General features: G+C 50.3%; 4 protein-coding genes across 4 annotated transcripts; 2 read left to right on the forward strand and 2 right to left on the reverse strand.

Moving 5' to 3' along the window:
- The first annotated feature begins 1,696 nt into the window (after positions 1-1,696).
- EDB82DRAFT_503099 (major facilitator superfamily domain-containing protein) lies at positions 1,697-3,665 on the forward strand. Its single transcript, XM_025726404.2, has one exon. It carries the CDS (start codon positions 1,926-1,928, stop codon positions 3,507-3,509), a length of 1,584 nt encoding a protein of 527 aa, XP_025580974.1. The 5' UTR covers positions 1,697-1,925; the 3' UTR covers positions 3,510-3,665.
- A 992-nt stretch (positions 3,666-4,657) lies between these two features.
- EDB82DRAFT_463024 (uncharacterized protein) lies at positions 4,658-8,668 on the forward strand. Its single transcript, XM_025726405.2, has 2 exons — positions 4,658-6,781; positions 6,838-8,668. Exons 1-2 carry the CDS (start codon positions 4,999-5,001, stop codon positions 8,568-8,570), a joined length of 3,516 nt encoding a protein of 1,171 aa, XP_025580975.1. The 5' UTR covers positions 4,658-4,998; the 3' UTR covers positions 8,571-8,668.
- A 184-nt stretch (positions 8,669-8,852) lies between these two features.
- Positions 8,853-15,344, reverse strand: EDB82DRAFT_503103 (acetyl-CoA carboxylase). The gene has a single exon (XM_025726406.2). It carries the CDS (start codon positions 15,153-15,155, stop codon positions 9,069-9,071), a length of 6,087 nt encoding a protein of 2,028 aa, XP_025580976.2. The 5' UTR covers positions 15,156-15,344; the 3' UTR covers positions 8,853-9,068.
- Positions 15,310-16,157, reverse strand: EDB82DRAFT_503104 (uncharacterized protein). Its single transcript, XM_065608702.1, has one exon. The coding sequence runs from the start codon at positions 16,007-16,009 to the stop codon at positions 15,611-15,613; it is 399 nt and encodes a 132-aa protein (XP_065463760.1). The 5' UTR covers positions 16,010-16,157; the 3' UTR covers positions 15,310-15,610.
- Between the last annotated feature and the right edge of the window lie 4,920 nt (positions 16,158-21,077).

A 21,077-nucleotide genomic window follows, 5' to 3' on the forward strand; every position in this document is an offset into this window, starting at 1 on the left:
TGAATGATGCGGAGTAATGTTGGTTAGTTGTTTACTCCCAACACACTACTCACTGGGCTGCATGTTGTGTTTTAGAAAAACATCAAGGTTGTAATTGATATGCTATACTCCACAGAATGCACGTTTGCATGTCACCGATGGAGATTATTAGGCGAACTTTCATGCACAGCCGGACACTGTCGATTATCCGACTCTCAGATTTGCAGTGATGAAGGAAGGGTGGGTGATGGTAACGCATGTACAAGGGGATCCCTTGCAAGGTGTTGTCTGTCATACATGGATGTTCTACAGTTACGGAATAATATCAGCCGATTCGATCGGTGATACGGATATACGTTGTCGTTTTCTGTTTGTCAAGTTATGGAAAAACATATCCATGGCCAAGTAGAATTATCCCAGTCTTTGTCTACCACACATGGCAGGTAGCTGAAACTGTCGAGTACCAAAGAGGAAATATAAAACCGCCTCGGTCAGTAGTTTGCCAAACTTGCATCTTTCATCACACAAGCTCATTCGTTTTGGGCATTCTTCACCGTGAAAATACCAAGGCATGATTTGCAGCAGATCCTTATTTTGGTGTGCAACAAACATCTGATATGTGCCCAAATCAATGCATGGGCATATATATATGGGTGGCACGTTTTCAGCCCACTGTCGATCTTGAGACGAGAGCATACGCTTGCTTATAGACTCCAGGCTTTATGCGCCGGATCTTCAACACTACTGCGCACACCGTTGGCATGTGCATCGGCGGATTGGAACCGAAAAGGTGTTGTTTATAGCTATCTTGGCCAAGATGCACTTTTGCTTAGTTCTTTGGGCTGTCAATGGCATTTTGCAGGTTGAATGCATTTGGAGGGGAAACGTAAATCACAAAATGATCGACATGTCTTTCCCTATGGGAGCCAGTCCACTCATTTCACGGCCTGAAAATAAAGCACGTTGAAGATCATAGATGAGTGAATGCTTGGATGATCTAATAAGGATACAGTAATATTTGTTGTCGGTAACCGCGGCTCTGGCGCTGTAAAAGTACAGTCGGCACTGGGTTCTAGAGAGGCTGCCTAGTAGCTGAGCTGTTTGATTTGTATGTGCTACCGAGACCGAGCAGCACGTTTTCCTCGGTGTCACTATATGACTTGTCATTGTGTGGCTCAATATCAAGGGTTAACCTGGTCCATCACAATACTGACTCGCTAGAATCCCGCCGGCTCGTTCGTTCCTAGTCCCGCGTTTCCGCTGCATTTATGTCGCATTTTGTTTTCATTTAATTTTTTGTGCGTAAAACAGGACTGTTACTTTTAAACAACCATGGTGAGACTGAGTGATGTAAATGAGAACAAGCGGCTTCGACAGGAATTAGATCTACGGTTATGTTGCTGACTTTGCATGGGTCCCTATGAACCATGGAGGTCTTGTGCTGTCGAGGTACTGCATCTAGAAGAACTGCTAGGGCATCATTTTGTTCCAGAGCATCACTTTATTTGAACGCCAAACTCTCGATCAAGTTAGCATGTCTTTAACTATGCTCAACGTCTAACGTCTTCGTCGTTTGGTACTTATCACTTGGCAAAGCAGCTTACCCTGCACTTCTATAAAACACGTGATCATCTACAATGGATGATCCCTTCAGGTCTACCAAAATAGGCAAGTCGGCACCTTTGCGGGAGATCCATAAAAACCCGTTGCAAACATGTCGCATTCAATCTCACTCCTTCAGAATCGCGATCATCATCGATCTTGAAGACGACGGAAACTCCTGTAGCTGCAGCAGAAAACAAGGTCAGGATCGGGGACCAAGCGTTTAAAAGTCGCCCACCCAACTCGATGCGCTTGACTTCTTGGCATTTGTCATAGAGAAACACCATTGACCTGAGGGCAGGAAGAGAGATAGATCGCGTTTTTGTTTTCTCTCCCCCCACGCGATGGCTGCAGAATCAAGCCGATCCCAGAGTCCCGGCTCGCGCAGTAGCGGAAATGCGGCGGAAACAATGCCTTTGCTTGTCGGCGGCCAACTTGCCCCTGATGCCGATACCGAAGCTTCCACCCTCATCGGCACCGCGTCGTCCGGCGCTGCTTCCGTGACTGGGGACTACGGAACCGTTGGGACCTCCGGAGATGGTGCCGCCGAAGGTGTTGCAGCGCCGGCAGACACGAAGCCGTTGTCCAAGCCTTTCCCAACGCTCCAGATCCTGCTGCTATGCTACGCGCGTGTGATGGAGCCTATTGCCTTTTTCTCCATCTTTCCCTTTATCGCACAGATGGTACAGCAAAACGGCAACCTTCCCAAGAGTGATGTAGGTTTCTACAGTGGCCTCATCGAGTCTCTTTTCTCAGCTACGCAGATGGTTGTCCTGATCAGCTGGAGTCGTCTTGCCGATCGGATCGGCCGGAGACCCGTTCTTCTCATCACTATGTTCGGCACCGCTGTTGGTCCTGTGTTGTTCGGCATGTCCAAGACTATCGGGCAGATGATCCTCTTTCGATGCATGGCAGGTGTCTTTTCGGGTTCCGGTCTTGTCATCAGGACCATGATCTCGGAACTGAGCACCCCCGACACACAAGCCAAGGCATTTAGCTGGTTCGCTTTTGGAGGAAACGTGGGAATCTTTCTGGGGCCTCTTATCGGTGGTGCCCTTGCAGACCCTGCTCATCAATTTCCAAAGGTCTTTGGGGGTATCCAGTTCTTTATCGACTATCCCTACGCACTACAAGGCTTTGTTGTTGGTGCGATTAGCTCGACGGGCTGTATTACCAGTTTTTTCCTCCTCAAAGAGACCCTCCACGAGCCTAAACATTCGCCCCATACAGTAATTACTCAGCCACCGTCATCTACATGGCAGCTTATCAAGTCTCCTGCAGTGGCTATTGTCCTTTGGGTCTACGGCCACGCCATGTTTCTCGCGTTTGCTTTCACAGCTATTATTCCCGTCGTTCTCTATACCCCTATTGATCTTGGCGGCACAGGTTTCGACTCGTTCCAGATCTCTATATACATGGCTGTTCAAGGCGCCAGCCAAGCGGTGTGGCTACTGGTGGCCTTCCCTCTTCTTCATCGTCGTTTCGGCACGCGCGGCGTGATGAAGCTCTGCGGATACTCATACCCCTGGTTTTTCGTCGGCTTCATCCTTCTCAACACACTCCTACGCGCGCATACGCATGACGCCACGGTCGCTTTCTGGATTTTGGCTGCGATAGTCAGCGTCGTTGGGCCTGGCGTGTCCATGGCTTTTACAGGTGTGCAATTGGCTCTGAACGATGCAGCGCCTGATCCAAAGGTTGTGGGTACACTGAATGCTCTTGCTTTGAGTTTGGCAAGCGGTATCAGGGCTGTTGTACCTGGTGTAGCGACGGCTATTTACGCTGTAGGTGTTCGCGGCCAGATTCTTGGGGGTCATCTGGCTTGGGTGGTCCTTGTACCTTTTGCCATGGCTTTTGCTGTTGCCTGTAATATGATTCCCGAGGGAAAACGGCCGAGTCAGAATAATGATGAAGAAAATGAAGGCTAGTCGTGAAGGGTGTGCGTATAAATGATCAGTGGTAGAATTGCGATATCAACTTTTGTCTTCCAATTTAGTGGTCCATATAGAGTACAAAAGCATAAGCTTGCATGTCTAGATATTAACAGTCATTGGAATGACCGTCTTTTATTCCCTATTGCTACTTTCTTACTGAGCCAACGATTGTATACGCAACATAGCGGGTTAAGAAAAGTATCGTCTTGCAGTATCTCCGACTCTAACCAAGGATTTAATCTAGACATAATTGATGTGTAGGTTTTTCTTAACTAACATGTCCTACTTTACATCGAAATCACCCTTTCCTGTATCGCAATTTTCTCAATTGATCACAAGACTTTGCAACCCACCAGTTCCGCTTGCTCGGGCATGCTACGCACCAACTGCCCAAGTCAGCTAAGACGGGCGGAGTATCATCAGGCTTCTATAAAAGGACCTATCATGGCTGGATAGATATAGGCAACGGGTAAAGTTCAAGTAGGCTCCTGTAACGGAAGTATCCGAGGCATACTTGGGCGTTGATGAGTGTTAGGCTACGGGCATGGCTATATAGCTCGGGCATGAATGAGTAGCCTGGACACACCACGATATCATGACTAGAACAAATGGTATGTGGGAGTAGTCCGGGAGATGAAATGGCGTATCGCGGCGATTACGATGAAGAGTGCCGTTGCATTGCGCGTCAATGATGGTGATGCGAAATACGTGGGCGCAGCTGTGTTAGTCCGAAGGACCAATGCATATGCCTACGTATGTCTTTCTCCCCTCACTGACGAGTTCATCTGTGTACAAGACTGTAAAGTCAATTCCGTAGTGACCCATGACTGCAATTTATAAGTCATTCTTCAGTTAAACTGACTTGAGAGTATCAAGGTCAATATTGGGTTGAGGTGTAAAGACGATGAGACCTGGCGGAAACTCCACATCGTACCATAGATAAGACATGAAGAGAGAAATAAGTTGGTAACGTCTTGCAGCGTGGATTAGTAGGTAATATCTAATGATTGACAAGGGTTAGGATGATAGGCAACTGAATTCTTCATGAGGGGTATCACGTGATGCGTCTGCAGGTAATATGACAAGGGATCTCAGCCAATAAGATAGTCGTAGATCATTCAGGCAGCAGCATTCTTTCATTGTGAGACCGCGAATAGGCCGCACCTGTCAAGATCCGCTTTATAGTTAGGCAACCGAATTAATTGATTATCTCAACAAAAAATAAGACAATCAATCAATCCAAGTTATTCTAATCATCACCACACTCATTCACTTTATTTGTCAAGCTTAAGAAATATCATGGACACTAATCACTGCTAAGCCTCAACTTAGACCAAGTCCAAGAGCCCCGCATCGAGATCGACAATTGTAGCATCAAGCAAGGCATTCTTATATCATCGGCTTGGCAACAGCTGCATATATCCAAACCAATTTCCATCTCATACCCTGAAAATACTGGCAACATACAATACAGATCAACAAAATGGAGTCTTTTCTACCACTGGGTGGCTTTCAGCTGCCCTTCCAGAAACGCCTCAGCAGACTGTACAACGACACTAAAAAGTCAAGCGACTTTGTCAAAGAACCCATTCAAAATGAAGAGGACCCTCAGATCAAGGCTCTACATCGAAAGCTGCGTGTCCAAAAAGATCGTCTTGTTAGTTGGGGCGTTGAATGGTCTGACCCGAACCAGTCCGAGATTGACGAATCTCTATCCAAAGCTGGTTTGAGCGAAGTCGTCGGAAGCATCATGTCCACCATCAAGGACATCCTAGCAGAGGCGGAACCTCTTTGGTTGAGTTCAAAACGCATGATTCAAGCACCGCAAACTGGATCAAAAGATACAAAGCCGCCGCTGATACAATGGGATAAGAACCATTTCGAGGACCTGGTCAATGACTTGACTTCATCCATTGATACACTATACGACCTTTCACGCACACGAGCAGCCGGAATTCCTAGGAGATCGTCAAAAACACCATTCAAGTCTACGGCCGCAGACGATTATCGACCTTTTGAATCCACCCGCATGCAAACACCCCAGCAAATTGACCCCAAGCAATTGACACATTTGCGCCACAAGCAGGGTGACGAAAGCTCCTCTCGAGAAGTTGTCTTTATGAGCAAGACTGCTTATTCCGAACTCACACATGGTACAACTCGCGAGCCATGGGCGCCTTTACTACTCGAGTATGCTACCTTTGACTCCATCTACGCTAGTACAGGTATCATGCCTCCTATGGCGCGCTTCGAGAAGCTCTCTGCCGGTCTGCAGCAAGACTCTCAGAGGTCTCCTGGTACATGGACTGGACTGCCAAGATTACTCGGGTATTTCGAGGACATGGAGAACTCAAGACTCGGTCTTGTTTACCGGTTTCCTCCATCATTCAACGTCGTTTCGTTCGAGGGTCTTACAAAGAACCCCTCGTATAATCTGCCTACTCTGGGAGATCTCCTTTCAATAACAGGATCGGAGCCTAAATTGGAAGCCAAATTCAGACTGGCACACAATCTCATGAACACCGTTTTCGATCTGCATGCTCGCGGTATTACTCATGGAAACATTGTACCAACCACTGTCTCCTTCTGCGATGCAGCAACATCACAACCCGGTGCGGTCAACGGCGAGGTAGATATTCGACGTCCCCTTCTTTCGTCATTTGACCTCTTCTCCGAAGATGCCCCTTCATCATCACCAATTCTCTTCAAGCATCCGCTAGATCCACGCAATGCCCAATCATCCCCCCTCGCCAACAATCCAGACCAGAGGGTTCTCGACTTGTATTCATTGGCTACGCTGCTTCTTTCGGTCGGTTTATGGAAGAAACTTGAGGATATCGTTCCTGAGAACTCCACCAGCATTTCAGACTCGGCCCTGGAAGAGCTCTCTATACGATGTGGCAGTCTATACACAAAGGCAGTTCAAGCATGTTGGACCGCAGTCGATGACGAGCTTGCGGGACGATCCTCCGGCGAGTCTTTGTTGTCTTCGGTTCAAGTCAGATGCAGTCGCTTCTTGGAGGCATGCTGTATTCTGGACGGCGTCAGTGGCTTGGAGGAGAGGCTCGATAAGGAGCTTAACCCGGGCGAAGCGATTGCATCTACCGCTGAGATCCCTACTACGAAGATGAACAAGGATAAAAAAGATGTAAAGGACTTCAAGCCATCGCTGAAAACTCCAAGCGAGAAACCAACGTTAGTTTCGGCGCCGACCTTGGGGGCGGAGAACCCTGCTTCCAAGGTTGAGAGCGCTGTTGACAACGAGGGTATGCAACAATGCTCATCATCAAATGCTTCGTGCAATATTCTAACTGTGTTATAGATGCTACAGACAAACAATCCGAGACCAGGATACGCCTGTATCCTCATGTGCCCCTCGCACCAGAGGTCGTTGATAGGTGGAATAAGATCGTCATGCCTCAGATCAACCACGCCCTTCGACACTTTTATCGCAAGCACCCAGAATCCGTCGAGATCTCCCTCGAATCGGTCGGGCCGAGTCCTCAAAAGACACAACCCACTGTACTGGTTGTGTGTACCTCTGTTGGCAAGGTTCGCGCCATCCTGAAGAAGAGAATTGGTGATCTCTTTGATGGAAGCACCGGCTTCGGACTTAAAGTCTGCCGAGGTCACGTCTTGAGGTCTCGTCGACAGGCCAACTCTGTCCTTAGATCTATGGCCAGAAGGAGTGCCAAAGGTTTCGGCGAAGCAGATGATGTGGATGCTATAAACCCCGAATACCAGGAACGCCCAAGAAATGGAGCAAGCATCGGGGCATGGATTGGGGATCGCCATCTACCACCTGTGAGCCTTGGAGGTCTCGTCATCGTCGATGATAAGCCCTACGGGATGACAGTCCATCACATGCTCGATGACCCAGACCGCGATTTTGGACCAAGCGACACTTTGAGATGCAGTGCTTTGCCAGATATGGACTGGTATGCGCAATCCGGCGACGACAGTACTGTCGATGACGAGTTTGGCTACGAATTATCCGACACTGAATCAGAGGCCTACTCTGATTCCGATATTACAAGCGATTACGACGATGATGAAGAGGAGGAGGAAGACGAGGACGAGGAGTACAATGAGCCCGGTGACATCCCGGGCATCGAGCCTGGATGTGGTGATGGATACATCGTAACGCAGCCAGCTCTGGATGATGTGGAAGAAGGCTTCTATCCTGACTCAGAGACTCAAGATGAAGACCACATTGACACATACAGTGTTGGCGAGGTATATGCCTCAAGTGGCATTCGTCGAAAGCAAGCCTCTGGTCTCGTGCATGAAGTTGACTGGGCGCTTTTCGAGTTTGCTCACGACAGACTGCCTGATGATAACACTATCCCTCGCATCGACACAAAGAATCCCACATCACTACGGCCTACTGATGTAGTTCCTTTAGAGTCACTGCCGAATATGGAGGTTCAGTGCATGGCTCGCACAAGTGGCTTACAAACCGGCAAGATCCTGCCTGCATTGACCAGTGTCAAGATCTACGGTCGCGTCTCGCCTAGCCACGCTTACCAAGTCACCAGTGGAGAGGAAGCAGAGCAAGAATCCCTCCACAGGGTCCCTCTTGGCATCCCTGGTGACAGTGGTGCCTGGATCGTCAGCCGTGACGACGGCCAGCTATGTGGTCACGTCCTCGCCTGGAGTCAGCGCAAGCGCGTTGCTTACATCTGTCCCATGGACGTACTCCTTCAAGACATTGCAGAAACACTCGAAGCTCACGAAGTCAAGCTTCCAGGAGGCAACATAATAATAACAAGTGTAGTCTCCAAAAAACATGCGGACCTTCTTGAAGATGATCTAGAAGACTTGCTCGAAGAGGAACAGGATCTGCCTCCACAACTGGTAAGCTCTCCAGATCCGGTGAGGGAGACTGCCGGTAGACGAAAATCGCCACAATCGAATTATAGCTCTGGGGCGAGTGAGAGGAACTCTTCGAGTCCTATTCGGCTCGATACATCTAGTGACTTGGGAGGATTATCGAATCGATTTGAAGAGACGTTGAGTATGAGCGGTAGTTTTGGGATAGGCGTTAGTGGGTGACAGCGACAGTAGGATTTACTTTGTTTGGTGGAATCGTCTTAAATACCCTAGCTTTATGAATAGTTTGTTGAATATGAGAACAAGTTTTGTTAAACTCTATGATGACACGATGCGACATAAAGGCTATCGCAGTTTGACGCGACGTGAAACGAGGTAAAGAGTTGTGTCAATATACTTGCTGATGTTCACAATTCACTACACTATACCAGGCATGTCTCCTTCGATGGGCATTCTCAAAGTAATGTCCATCAAGTCTTCAGTCACACTCACAAGGAGAACGAGTTTGAAATGAACTTGAACTAGTAAATTGGATATTGAACAGATCGAAACTATTCCAGTACCATACGCCTCATACACATTCCCCTTGTCTATGATCCTTCATTTCTAACCGTCTTAATGACATGACATGAACCATGAGTAACATAAATCGCCAATAAAAATAACATGTAGGGAATTCATCCCATTTCATAAAACCTCCTCAAATATGTTCATTCTCCTTTACTGCTGGAGGTACTTGAGAATCTGCTCCCGCTCCTCAACGGGCATGACTCTCATAACCTCACGAACACCGGTCCATCCAGCCTTGGCGTGGCCTCGGACAACGTTGGCAACCTCAGCTGCCAACACCTCAGACTTGAGTGCCTCGACCTTCTCGCTGATGGTCTTGCGCTCAGTCTCATACCACTCAGTGACCGCCTGGTCATTCGTATCCCAATCAACAATGGCTGACCAGCTGCGGAGAAGGTGGAGGTACTTTTCGCGAGTCTCCTTGTCCTTGGCAGCAGCCTGGTGCGAAGTGCTGATGATGGTGGAAGTCATGCGGCGCAGGATGTACTCCTCGTTGAGACGGCGGCGAAGACGCCAGTAGAAGAAGCGTCGAGAGCTGCTCCACTCGAGAACATCGCGAATGGCGCCCTTGGCCTTCATACGTCCAGCACGATCGTGAAGATCAGCGAACTGAATAGCGATCTGAGAGTAAACAGGCAGCAACTCCTTCTCGCGGGCAGCCATCTTCTTCTTAATCTCGTCGGTCTGCTCGGTAGACAGGCTAGAGTCATCAAGCTGCTTCTTGAGTCCAGCATAGGTAGGATCCATGCGGATGATGGTCTGGATCTGCTTCTGCTTGCGGTACTTGATACCAATCATACCCTCGGGCTCAAGAACACCACCACGGGCCTCGGTATCGGCGTACATCTCCATGGCAGTGGGGTTGATGGTAGGATCGACAACGACCCAAGATCCACCACGAAGCTCACCGAAGGGAGGGATGTAGATGAAGATGGGCTGCTCGTACTTGACGAGGGCATCGACGATGAAAGAACCGTACTTGAGGACCTCGTTGTACATGTCGCGCTGACCACCAGAGAAACCACGCCAGTTGGCAAGGATCATCAGAGGAAGCTGCTCACCGTTGTTGAAGTCGTTGATAGCCTGGGCAGTCTTGAAGGCTGAGTTGGGGTACCAAACACCACCAGCCTCGTTGCTGACCTGCTCGATAGAGTCAGGGTTGGCAGGGTCGGCAGGAGTGATGTTCTCGACGGATCGGACCTCGACACCGATAACACCCATAGGGATACCGCCGAGACGAGCACGACCAACGACAACAGTCTTGGCCCAACCACCAAGAGCCTCGACGAAAGAGTCCTTGTCAAAGAGACCAGACTCGAAGCCGTTCTCACCTTCACGACCACCGATCAACCATCGGACATCGTAAGGCTGCTTCTGGGGAGGGTAGTAAGTCACATCACGGTTCCAGTCGTCGACGCTGGGGCTGACAGGAACGGGGCTGTTGCGCTTCTCGGGTACAAAAGACATCCACTCGAGAATCTTAGAGACACCAGCAAAGTCATCGTTGGCAGTCATGTGAGAGACACCGTTGCGGTGCATGATCTGAGTGCCACCAAGCTGTAGGTTGGAGGTGTAAACCTCACGACCAAGCAGATTGTTGAGGGCAGCAGCACCAGTCAGGATGATGGGCTGACCCTCAATCTGGACAGCACGCTGGCCAAGACGGACAAGGTAGGCACCAATACCAACGGATCGGCAAGTTACCAGAGTGATGGTAAAGATGTCGTTGTAAGCGCGGCTAGTGGCACCAGCGATGAGACCAGAGCCACGCAGACACTCAACACCAAGACCCTCCTCCTTACCGATAATGGTAACAATCTTGTGTCGCTTCTCGCCATCCTCAGTAACCTCCTCAGTAATGACATCCTTCTCGAAGCGAGTCTTGGCCTCGTCGTCAAGGTAGAGGTACTTGAAGCCAGCGTCCTGCTTCTCAGGGTTGTTCCAGGCAACCTTGTAGTGGCCCATAAGCTCATCGGCAAGGCCGAGACGAGCACCAGAGTTGGCAGACAGGTAGATACGGGGGATACCAAGCTTACGGGCAAGCTCAGTGCATTTGTGGAAGAACTCGTCTTCCTTGGGTCCAAATGAACCAATCTTGTAGGTGATATCGTTGGCGATAACGATAAATCGTCGGCCGTTGGGGTACTCAGGGGTGCGAGCCCTGAAGATCCAACCAACCATACCACAAGTGTTGGTACCAGGCTCACGGTTGACCTCATCCAGGTTATCCTTGTCGTCCAGAACAAGCTCGGTGAAGCTGATGCAATCACCGGTCTTGGGCTGCTGGGAAGCCAAGCTGGGCTGAGCCTTGACGGCCTTGGTCCAAGTGTTCTGGATGGCCTGGCGGAAAAGCTCAGGGAAATCGTAAACGTACTGAGTTCCCATACCGTGAGCGTCGTGACGCTTGGGCTGGAGCCAGTTCTTGATGGCGTAAGGGGTAGAGACGGGCATCAAGTGCATGGGACCCTTCTCGTGAGTGCCTCCAATGCTGTGGAAGACCCACACACCCTTCTCCGACTTGCGCTCAGCGTACATGTCGACATCGACGACGTAACCAGAGGTGTTGGTGATAACAACACGGAGAGGGTAGGGCTCGCCGGTCTGGGGATCAGTGCAGATGATGCGGATCTCGACCTGAGCGATGCGGAGTCGCCAAGCACGGATACCAAATCGGTCAAGGAAGCCTTGGAGACTCTCCTCGACCTCCTTGGGCTGAAGTCCGAACACGGGAGAGAAGTTGATGAAGACGTGGTTCAGATCAGAGTTGTTGTTGCCGATAATCTCGAGAGCGTCAAAGATATCGTTGACAACACGGTCAGCCTCGGAGATGAGGTACTCAGCAGTAGGGATCTCATCTCGGAGACGGCCAGGTCGGATGACAGCACGTGTGAAGTATCGCTTGTCAGTGTCATGCTTCTTGCCAATACCCTCGTAAACGTGGATGCTCTTGTTCTCAGTGAAAACAGGCTTGATGTTGAACTTGCTGAGACGAGCAAGCTCAAGCTGGAAAGCAAGGGCAGGCTCGCTGTGACGGATACTGTCGTCCTCCTTGTACTCGGGTCCACGGAAAGTGTAGTATCCGGGGTAAGAGCCATCGCTGTGACCGCAGATGAATGTCAGACGGCGAACACCACGGGCAAGGAGCTCATCCTTGTACTGCTCGACAATGGGGAGGATATCCTCGAGAGCCTCTCGGTCGTCGCGGCTCTCAACATCACGAATAGCAACGTTGATAACAGCAGAGAGCTCCTCCTCGTTCTGCTTGAGAGGAGCAGGCTTGCGCTTGCCGGTGAGGTCGGGGATCAGGCCAGGAGTGTTCTTCTTCTTCTGCTTCTGCTCATGAGCGAGGGCCTCGAGGGCCTTGCCAATGAGATCCTCGGCCTCATCGATGTACTTGCAAGGAACAATGACACCCTTGCGAGTGGGCTCATCCTCCCACTTGCTGTTAAGGTAGGACATGTCGCTGATGGAGTGGATTCGCTTGAAGTTGAACTCGCCTCCGCTGGGTGTAGCAGGGGTAGAAGGAGCAGCAGACTGAAGAGGAAGACCGAACTCAGACTGGCCAAGCTTTCGGAGCTGGAAGTCCCAAGAGACGAACTGAGGGTTGTCGTTCTCATCCTGGTGGTACTCAATCTGCTTGAGGAGGTACGCACGGTAGGCTCGGCGAACGTAAACCTCAAGAGAGGCCAGAGACACCCAAGGATCATCGTGGGCGAAGAACATGGTCAAGACATCAAAGACAGTGTACTTGGAGTCAACGACCTCCTTGATGATATCAAGGCTAGGCTCACGGTGGTCCCAACCAGTTTCACCATATCGAGACTCAACGACGGAAGAGCGAAGGATGTGCTCCATCTGGGAAGTTCGCTCCTCAAGAGAGGGGAGAGCACACTGGATCATGATCTCACGGGCCTTGAGGGAAACCTTGGAGGTGTGTCGGGACTGAAGCTCGGTAAGAAGACGGAGGGTCTCACGGAGGTTCTTGGCGACGTTTCCAGCCTTGGGCTTGTTGGGTCGGTACTCCTCAAGAATAGCAAGGATGAGAGAGCTCTTAGAGCTGACGCGGCTATGAGACAGAACAGTGTGGACAACCTTCATGATATCATCCTTGTGCTGGTCACGCAGCTTCAGGATAACGGCGTCCTCCTGAGGCTGGTTCATGAAGAGGGCCTCGACCTCGTAGTACTGCTCCAAGATGCTCTTAATGACACTGAGCTCTCGGTTCTTCTGGCCATCAATGTACATATCGATAATCTCGGTCAAGGGAGCGAGGGTAGTCTTGAGAAGACCAGCGTCGTTGGCATCGACGTTATCCTCGATGAACTTGTGGAAAGCCTTGCTGAGGGCCTTGGCAGGGAAGTCGGAGTTGCGAGACTTGCCGCGCTCAATGATCTGGGTGAACTGAGCATCGAGCTTCTGAGGCATACGAGAGTGGAGGGCGGAGAACTGAGCGTTCCACTCGCTGTAGGGAAGCTCGGTGTCGCGGAGGACCTCGATGAGCTCCCTCAGGGTGCTGGCCATGATAACAGAGTTGTCGTAACCCAGAAGAATGTTCTGGAGGGTGTTGTAGAGGAGAGAGAAGCGCTGAGCGGGCTTGGCACCGACAACAACAGGCTCGCCGTAAGGGGGAAGCTTGTCGACGAAAGCCTGAGCCTGCTTGACGCGGCTGGGGTCATCGAGAGCAAGGATACCGAGGATATCACCAGCCTCGAGGGTGGCTCCGGGCTGCTTGATGAGCTGGACAACACCATCCTCCTGGGCAAGGAGAGGCATGTACATCTTCATGACCTCGACCTCGGCAAAGGCCTGACCAGCACGAACATGGGAACCGTTCTCGACAGAATACTTGACAAGCTTACCAGGGCTAGGAGATCGGAGCTGGGTGGGGTCGTTCTCCTGCTCGAGCAAGCAAGTCTTGCTGTCAACGGACAAACGGGTGGCGCCAACCTCTTCCTTCCAGTAGACGCTGTGAGATCGTCCGTCGAGAAGGACAAGGATACCACCATCGCTCAGGGAACGGACACCAACATGGCACTTGGAACCGTTGATGAAAAGGTGGTAGCTGTCAACGCTGGCACGAGTGGCTGTGAACTTGTAACGGAAACCCTCGTAGATGAAGTCGATGGTGAAAACAGTCTTCAGGACGTCCTTGGAGGGCACCTGACCCTTCTCAAGGCCGGCTCGGTACTCAGTCATGCAAGCCTCGCTGGCAATGTGAGCCTTGGTAACAGCACCACAGGTGACAGCAAGCATGGTCTCGGGTCGCTCAGCGGTAAGACGCTTGGAGATAAGCTCATCCAGCCAACCAGTGGAGATGGTGTTGTCCTCGAAGGCCTCGGTCTCGAGAAGCTTGATGAGGTACTCAATGGTGGTTCGGAAATCACCACGAATGCTCAGCTCCTTCAGGGCCATGACCATGTGCTTCCTTGAAGCAGAACGGTTCTCACCATAGGCGAAAATGTGACCGAACTGACTGTCAGAGAAACTGTGGATACCACCCTGAGAACTGACGGAGAAGTAACCCCAGACGTTGGAGCTACTCCTGAAGTTGAGCTCGTGCATCACACCGTTGGAAGGCTTGAAGCCCTCACCAGGGTCCTCGGAGGTGATTCGGCAAGCGGTGGTATGGCCCTTGGGCTGAGGTCGTCGCTGGCTGGAAACAGTGTCCTCATTCTTGAACTCAAAGTCGATGTCGCTTGAGGTCTTGGGGTCGACACCGTACAGGAGTCGAATGTCACGGATTCTGTGGAGAGGGATACCCATGGCAATCTGGAGCTGGGCAGCGGGCAGGTTGACACCACTGACCATCTCAGTAGTAGGATGCTCGACTTGAAGACGGGGGTTAAGTTCTAGGAAGTAGAACTTGTCGTCGGCGTGGGAGTAGAGGTACTCGACGGTACCGGCAGAGACGTAACCGACGAGCTTACCGAGACGAACAGCGGCATCCTCCATGGCCTTGAATGTGTCGGCCTTGGCAATGGTGACAGGAGCCTCCTCGATAATCTTCTGGTGACGTCGCTGAACGGAACAATCACGACCGAACAGGGAGATGTTGTTTCCGTACTGATCAGCAAGAAGCTGGACCTCGAGATGGCGGGCGTTGCCGGCAAGCTTCATGATGAAGATGGGAGAGCCGGGAATCTCGCTGGCGGCGGCCTTGTAGAGAGCCTCGAAGCCCTCCTCTTCGGTAGCCTTTCGGATACCCTTACCACCGCCACCCTCGGAAGCCTTGATCATAACGGGGAAGCCAATCTCCTTGGCCTTCTCAAGACCCTCCTCCCATGATGTGACGCATCCCTTGGCGTAAACATCATCAGCAACGGTAACGATGCCCTTGTCATCAACGGCGACCTCTTCGACGCCTGTTCCTGACCAAGGAATACAGGGCACGGCGGCGTGCTGTGCAACAATTGTGGAGGAAATCTTGTCACCCAATGATCGCATGGCAGATCCAGGGGGTCCGATAAAGACAATTTTGTTGGGGGAGGCGGCCAGCGACTCTGGCAGCTTGGGGTTTTCTGAGGCGTGACCCCATCCAGCCCAGACGGCATGGACGTTCATACGCTCAGCAATGTCGACAATCAGCTCGACATTGGCATAGTTGTGGTTGTTTGTGCCGCCGGGAACCTCGACGTAGTGGTCCGCCATTCGAATGTATTCTGCGTTGGCCTGCAGATCTTCGGGGGTAGCCATCACAGTGAAGTGAATGGCTCGCTCGTCGCCAAACGTCTCGTAAGCCCATTTTCGGACTGATCGAATCTCCTTAACGGCAGCGATACCGTTGTTGGCAATGAGGACCTGTCGAAAGATTGTGTTAGTTGAGCTGCCACCAAAAGATCAGATTGGCGGGGTTGTCGGAAATCTGTTGAATCTTGTTCCAAGGGGAATTTTCTTACGTTGGTGATGACAGTGTGACCATCATTTTGGCCAACAAAGTCCTTGACCTTGCTCGGGGGAGCATTCGCCAATCGGTTGCCGCCGATGAAGTGGTCTGCGATATTGAACTTCTCTGCATACGACTGCTTGCCATTGACATAGGGCACCGACCGCCCATTGGCACCCTCCTGGGCACCAGCTGAGATCTCAGTCATGGCTGCTGTGTTATGTGTAAAGAGAAGAGAAAAAGAGGAGAGGAGAGATTATGGAGGAGATTCGTGAGAGAAAAAAGTCGAAAAATTGAGGAGATTGATCAAGAATCGTCTCTCTCAGATCGTCATGAGCCGGTCAAAGTAAAGTGGCGGGCGGGCGCGCAAGGGGAATCGCGGGCAGGGGTAGCTCCGGCCGAAGAAAAAAACCAAAGACGGGGACTCTAGGTTTGCTGTTGGGGAGGGAAAAAGTAGGTGTCCCTTTTGAGTGGTATAGGCGCTAAAAATACAGAAGGGTAGAAGGTAAAATTAAGATAGGTGGAGGAGAGGATGAAGGAAGACAGGTTCTGGCTGAGGAGGACCAAGAACTTGATTATGTAGAGAGAACAAGAGTTTAGACTTGTTCGTCTTCCTTTTGAATTGCCCGACTGTACGTGAGGATAGAGGAGAGGTAGAAAGAGAAGAGAACTCTTGAAGTTGTAAAGTAGGTGGGAGACGTTGAACACAAGTACAAAAAGAAGCCATTGGAAGCTACTGCCACCAAGTCACTAACTCCCATCTGCACTGTACAAGGATGGAGACCAATTCAATGGATCTACAAATACTTCCCCGCTCCATTTTTCCCCTTGCGGGTTGTTGGTTTACTGTTGTTGACTGCTGTTGGCTGGTGGCAAGCCTAGGAAGCTCCTCTCGGCACCTGGCGGGGAAGGGAAACGTGGGAAAACTAGAACTGTTGGGAGACAAGCCCGCCTGGGCATACCCCTGTCATCCAGTGAAATGAGACCAGCAATCACTATTCCCCAATGGAAATATCTTAGTTACGCACTACATACTGTAGATAGTGGAGTTGAGATCCTTTTTTCTTTTGGTCGGCTTTGTAAAGACCCGAAATGTCGTGGAGGGGCAAAACATACTCCAGGGTCTAAGATGAAGAGGCTGAGAGAGGTTGAGGGGCCGGCATTTTTGCTGCGGGTGAAGGTGGGGCCGTAAACAACCACACACAACCATCATGACAGCAGCACAGTACAGTAAAGGTCAACTCGTCTCATTCATTCCCAGTTAAGCCATGGCGCGGCTCCAGGATATTAATTGATGGGGTAAAGATAATAAATGACAATCCAATTAGTAGTGTGCGCATTCGTCCGTTGGTTGAGAAGGCAGTTTCATACGGAGACCGAACAATACGCCGGAAACCGCTTCGGAAGCCGGGTGATATCATGATTCCAGGGTAATATGCTATTATTGGAGAAGGGAACCATCATGACAATTGAGAGTTTGATCCATTTTATGATAGCAATGAAGAGTAAGCCGGTACTCTCCTCGTAAGCTGATAAACACGAAAGGCTATTTGTTTTAAAAGATGGTGATGTAATAACTAAGCATATCAGCTAACAATTCAACGGCTCAATTGGATATACTGAAGTTTTGTGCTCGATAGACTCTTATCATGATGCATGGCCTGATGTGTATCTCCAAGTGGCTTACATGCTCGGAACCCGACCCCCAGCTTATACAACATGTCACCATATCAGTCAAGATACACAACAATTTCCGACTTGGAATCACGGATTGAATGTCAACACCAAACTAGTTCATTCTCGCCTTGATCCCTTGGTATCCCCATATGATCAACCTCTAAAACACACTTAATACCTGGTTGGTAAGAGTAGAGGGGATAGGTCAGACTCATTTCGCGGTAAGTAAAGCTAAGCATTTCTTTAAACATATTCAGTGAATTGCACTGTATCGCTGTCATCGCCAGAGAATGCCAGCAGGGTATACTCATTCAAAGCTCTGGTCTTGTCACCAGAGTGGTGCCTCGCATCACAGCCTTGTAGCCCACTCCCCAAGGCTGAACCATCTCTTTATTCCCATGTCCATACACACCCCTACCCTTTATCACCTATCAATCTCCAAAAAAGGACTCAAAGCCACAGACGCAAGCCGCATGTTGGGAACCAGTCAGGGGTAAGTGGTTCCTCATGACGGCGTTGAGACTGCCAAACTCCAACGCTTCTCGGTGACGTCGTGACACTTCCTGTGATCCGGTACCGTTGACCTAAGCTTTTACCGAGCGGGAGCGAGATCGAGAAAGCTCGGCTCAGGGACAAGAGGTTTTGATATGGAAGGCTTGAAGAACTACCTAGCTGAATTGCACTGTGAGTGATCAATTGCCTGTTCAGTCATTTGGGCAACAATATTTTACTTCTTTTGAAGCCTGATAATTTTAATAAATTATGCAATACTATTGGAATGGATACTTTTCAGTTTGTAGTCCGAGGGTGTTCTTGAGCCTCATCTAAACCAAGACAGCTTCAGCCTAACCTCCACTTCCCTTGCCCAAGCATCCCTGTCTTGGCATCACATCTCATCTCTAGAAGCAAATTTATCTTCCCCAGCATTTCGAGCTTACGTAGATCCAAAGCACCGTACAATAGGTACTCACTGTTGTCTGTCAAATCTCTCATACAAAACAACAAACATTCGTCATTCCATACAAGATAAGATACAGCATCTCAGATTCAACAACACCACCAATAAAAAAGTCCCCCACTTCCCATTAGCGTTCTACCTTAATTATCCCACCCCCTTCAGACAAGAAAAAAAAGGGCCCTCCTCCCCAATTGTTGAGTTCCCCAATCTCCTCCCCCCTCTTCACCCAATTAAACAGCTCCCCTTGTTTTTCGGGGTCCCTTTTTTTCTTTTTCTATTTGATCCTCAATCTCCAGAGCCGCAGCCTCGCAGTCCGCGGATGTTGACCGAATCCCCAACAGTCGCGAAATGTCGGCAATGCAACTGGTTGTGTTAGTATTGAATCCCAGATCTTTGGTACTTGGTGGTTAAGCGGAGCCGAAGCTCGGCGATACGTACTCCGTATACGTCCTTGCTTGAACACATACGCGCATACGCACACACAGCTCGCATTAATGTTGAGTCGGATAAAGCCGTGTAGTTTCTTGCGTAGTTTGATATCTCATGCCATTATATCCTCCAATTGTGTGCACACATCGTTGATCAAGCGATAAAGATCCATGTTTGACCAGTCAAGGTTGCATCCGTTGTTCCTATCGACTTATCTCGGCTCAACACCTTGTATCCTCTCAACCGCATCTCAAACAGTGAGATCAGATCACGATTCGATCTGAAAATCGTAAAGTAAATTCCACACAAGCAACCCTAAATCTCTTGTATGAAAAACATGTCTAAATAAGTTGCACTTCACATCGCATATGGCTGGTGAAATCGTCATGAATTTGATCAGTATGTATTAGGCGTACCCAGTCTAGGCTTCATCTACCCCAGATCTCGAGCCAAGTGAAGATACTACTGTACAGTAAACTAAGTATGTATGTGTATCGCACGCCTCCACAATCTGTATCTACACCTCTCTCTATCCGACTTCAATGAACAAAGGAAATAATATTTCAAGATATAATAATAATAGTCCAGGCCATCCTAGACCTAGCCCGCGGGCCGTTGCTTCAGCCTTGTCAGACATCGTACGACTCCCCACTGATGTCCGCTCATCCCCCCCGCGAGTGCGAGCAACCTTACTTCAGTAAGAAAAGAGCAGCCTCGCATATCGATTTCTTCCCCAGTATTACCCGCTCCTTTTTGGCAAGCCGTTTTTAGAAAAATAGAGGCCATCCAAGCAAATCTGCCCGGTCGATGACTCGCTTTCGGAGCAGTACACCCCCGTCTCTCCAAGGCCCAGCCCGTGTGTGATGTGATTCGGATATACACCTTGGCCAGGCCCCTTCTCATCCCATCCATTCTAGTAACACAAAGAAAAATAAAAAAATGATAAATGCCATCCGTTTCTTCATAACTTCCGTAAACCCCGGTGCCGAAATCCCATGTACCCAAAGAAGCAGAAGTATTAGCAACAAAAGTCTGCCAGAGAGCAAGAATCGGAATTCCGTAACCATCGTCAACACCGTCTTCGCCGTCTTGAAGCGCCAGCCGTAAAAGTATGCCGTACCGTCCAACCCATATGCTTTGCAGAAACGGATATCAAATGTGAGGGGTGAAATGCGACCAATTTATGTGAACCGCTCGAACCGCTGTAAAAGTAAAAGTAAAATAAAACAAAAGCGACCTGATAGACTTGCAGAGCTATGTATGTGTCAACTGCTTAGTATGTCTCTCCCAGATCGCTCAGTTGTTTTCTCGGAGGTCCAGAGACACTGGACCTCATTGTGCTGGCGCTGATCCGCCGGCTGCCGCTTCGTCGACGGGACGCTGGCATGGGAATGCCACTTATCTCACCGCCTTGGCTTGAGTATGTGCCTCGGCGGCTTGGTGTTCGGAATTCACCCTCATCCTCTTCCTCTAGGTCAAGCTGGCTAATGCTGGTTGAATGGCCATGAAATCCCATGGAGGAACGAGATCGGCCCATAGGTGTTCGTACGCCTGTAAGTGATGCCCGTGAAACTGGTCGTGGAATTCCCTCGCCAGCGGCCCGTGAGGGTGGTCGAGCGTACGAAGTGACACTAGCACGAGAGCTTGGCCTGCTAATCTCATCGTGGCCTCCACGGTTCGGCAATGTTCCAAACGATAGGCGACTGACTCCGGACGTGCTAAGCCGGGGAACATGGCTACCCCTCGGCGTTGATGTTGGGATATTGGCGGGTGTAGGATCATCGCCTGTTACCGAAGACGCAGCAGAACCACTAGTGCGCTTGCGAGATCGAATCGTAATCGATGCAGGCATGTTGGTGGCGCTGTATACGTTGGTCCTGGGTGAAGCTCGAGGCGGCGTGCGACTCGGCCCAGGAAGCTTAGATCGTGCAGAGTGCACGCGAGCTTCGAGTCGCTGCATCTGTGCTGTGAGGGTTCGGATGTGGGTAAGCGAGTTTGAGGTGGGAAGCTTGTTCGAAGCAGAGCGAGGTCCAACGGCTCGCTGGGCAGGAGTGCGCATTGTGGTGGTGCCACCAGTCGAGATACGGCTGCCAGGCGCACGGGTTGTCGCAGTAGGAGGCTTGGAAAAGGGCCTGGGAGTGGTGCTGACATCGGTCGAAGGCAGACGCGAGCGACTAACAGTCCTGCGGTGGGCCGAAGGTCTTGAGGCTGC

This window comes from Fusarium venenatum (genome assembly GCF_020744135.1).
Source record: "Fusarium venenatum strain MPI-CAGE-CH-0201 chromosome Unknown EDB82scaffold_3, whole genome shotgun sequence".
Classification (NCBI taxonomy): Eukaryota; Fungi; Ascomycota; class Sordariomycetes; order Hypocreales; family Nectriaceae; genus Fusarium; species Fusarium venenatum.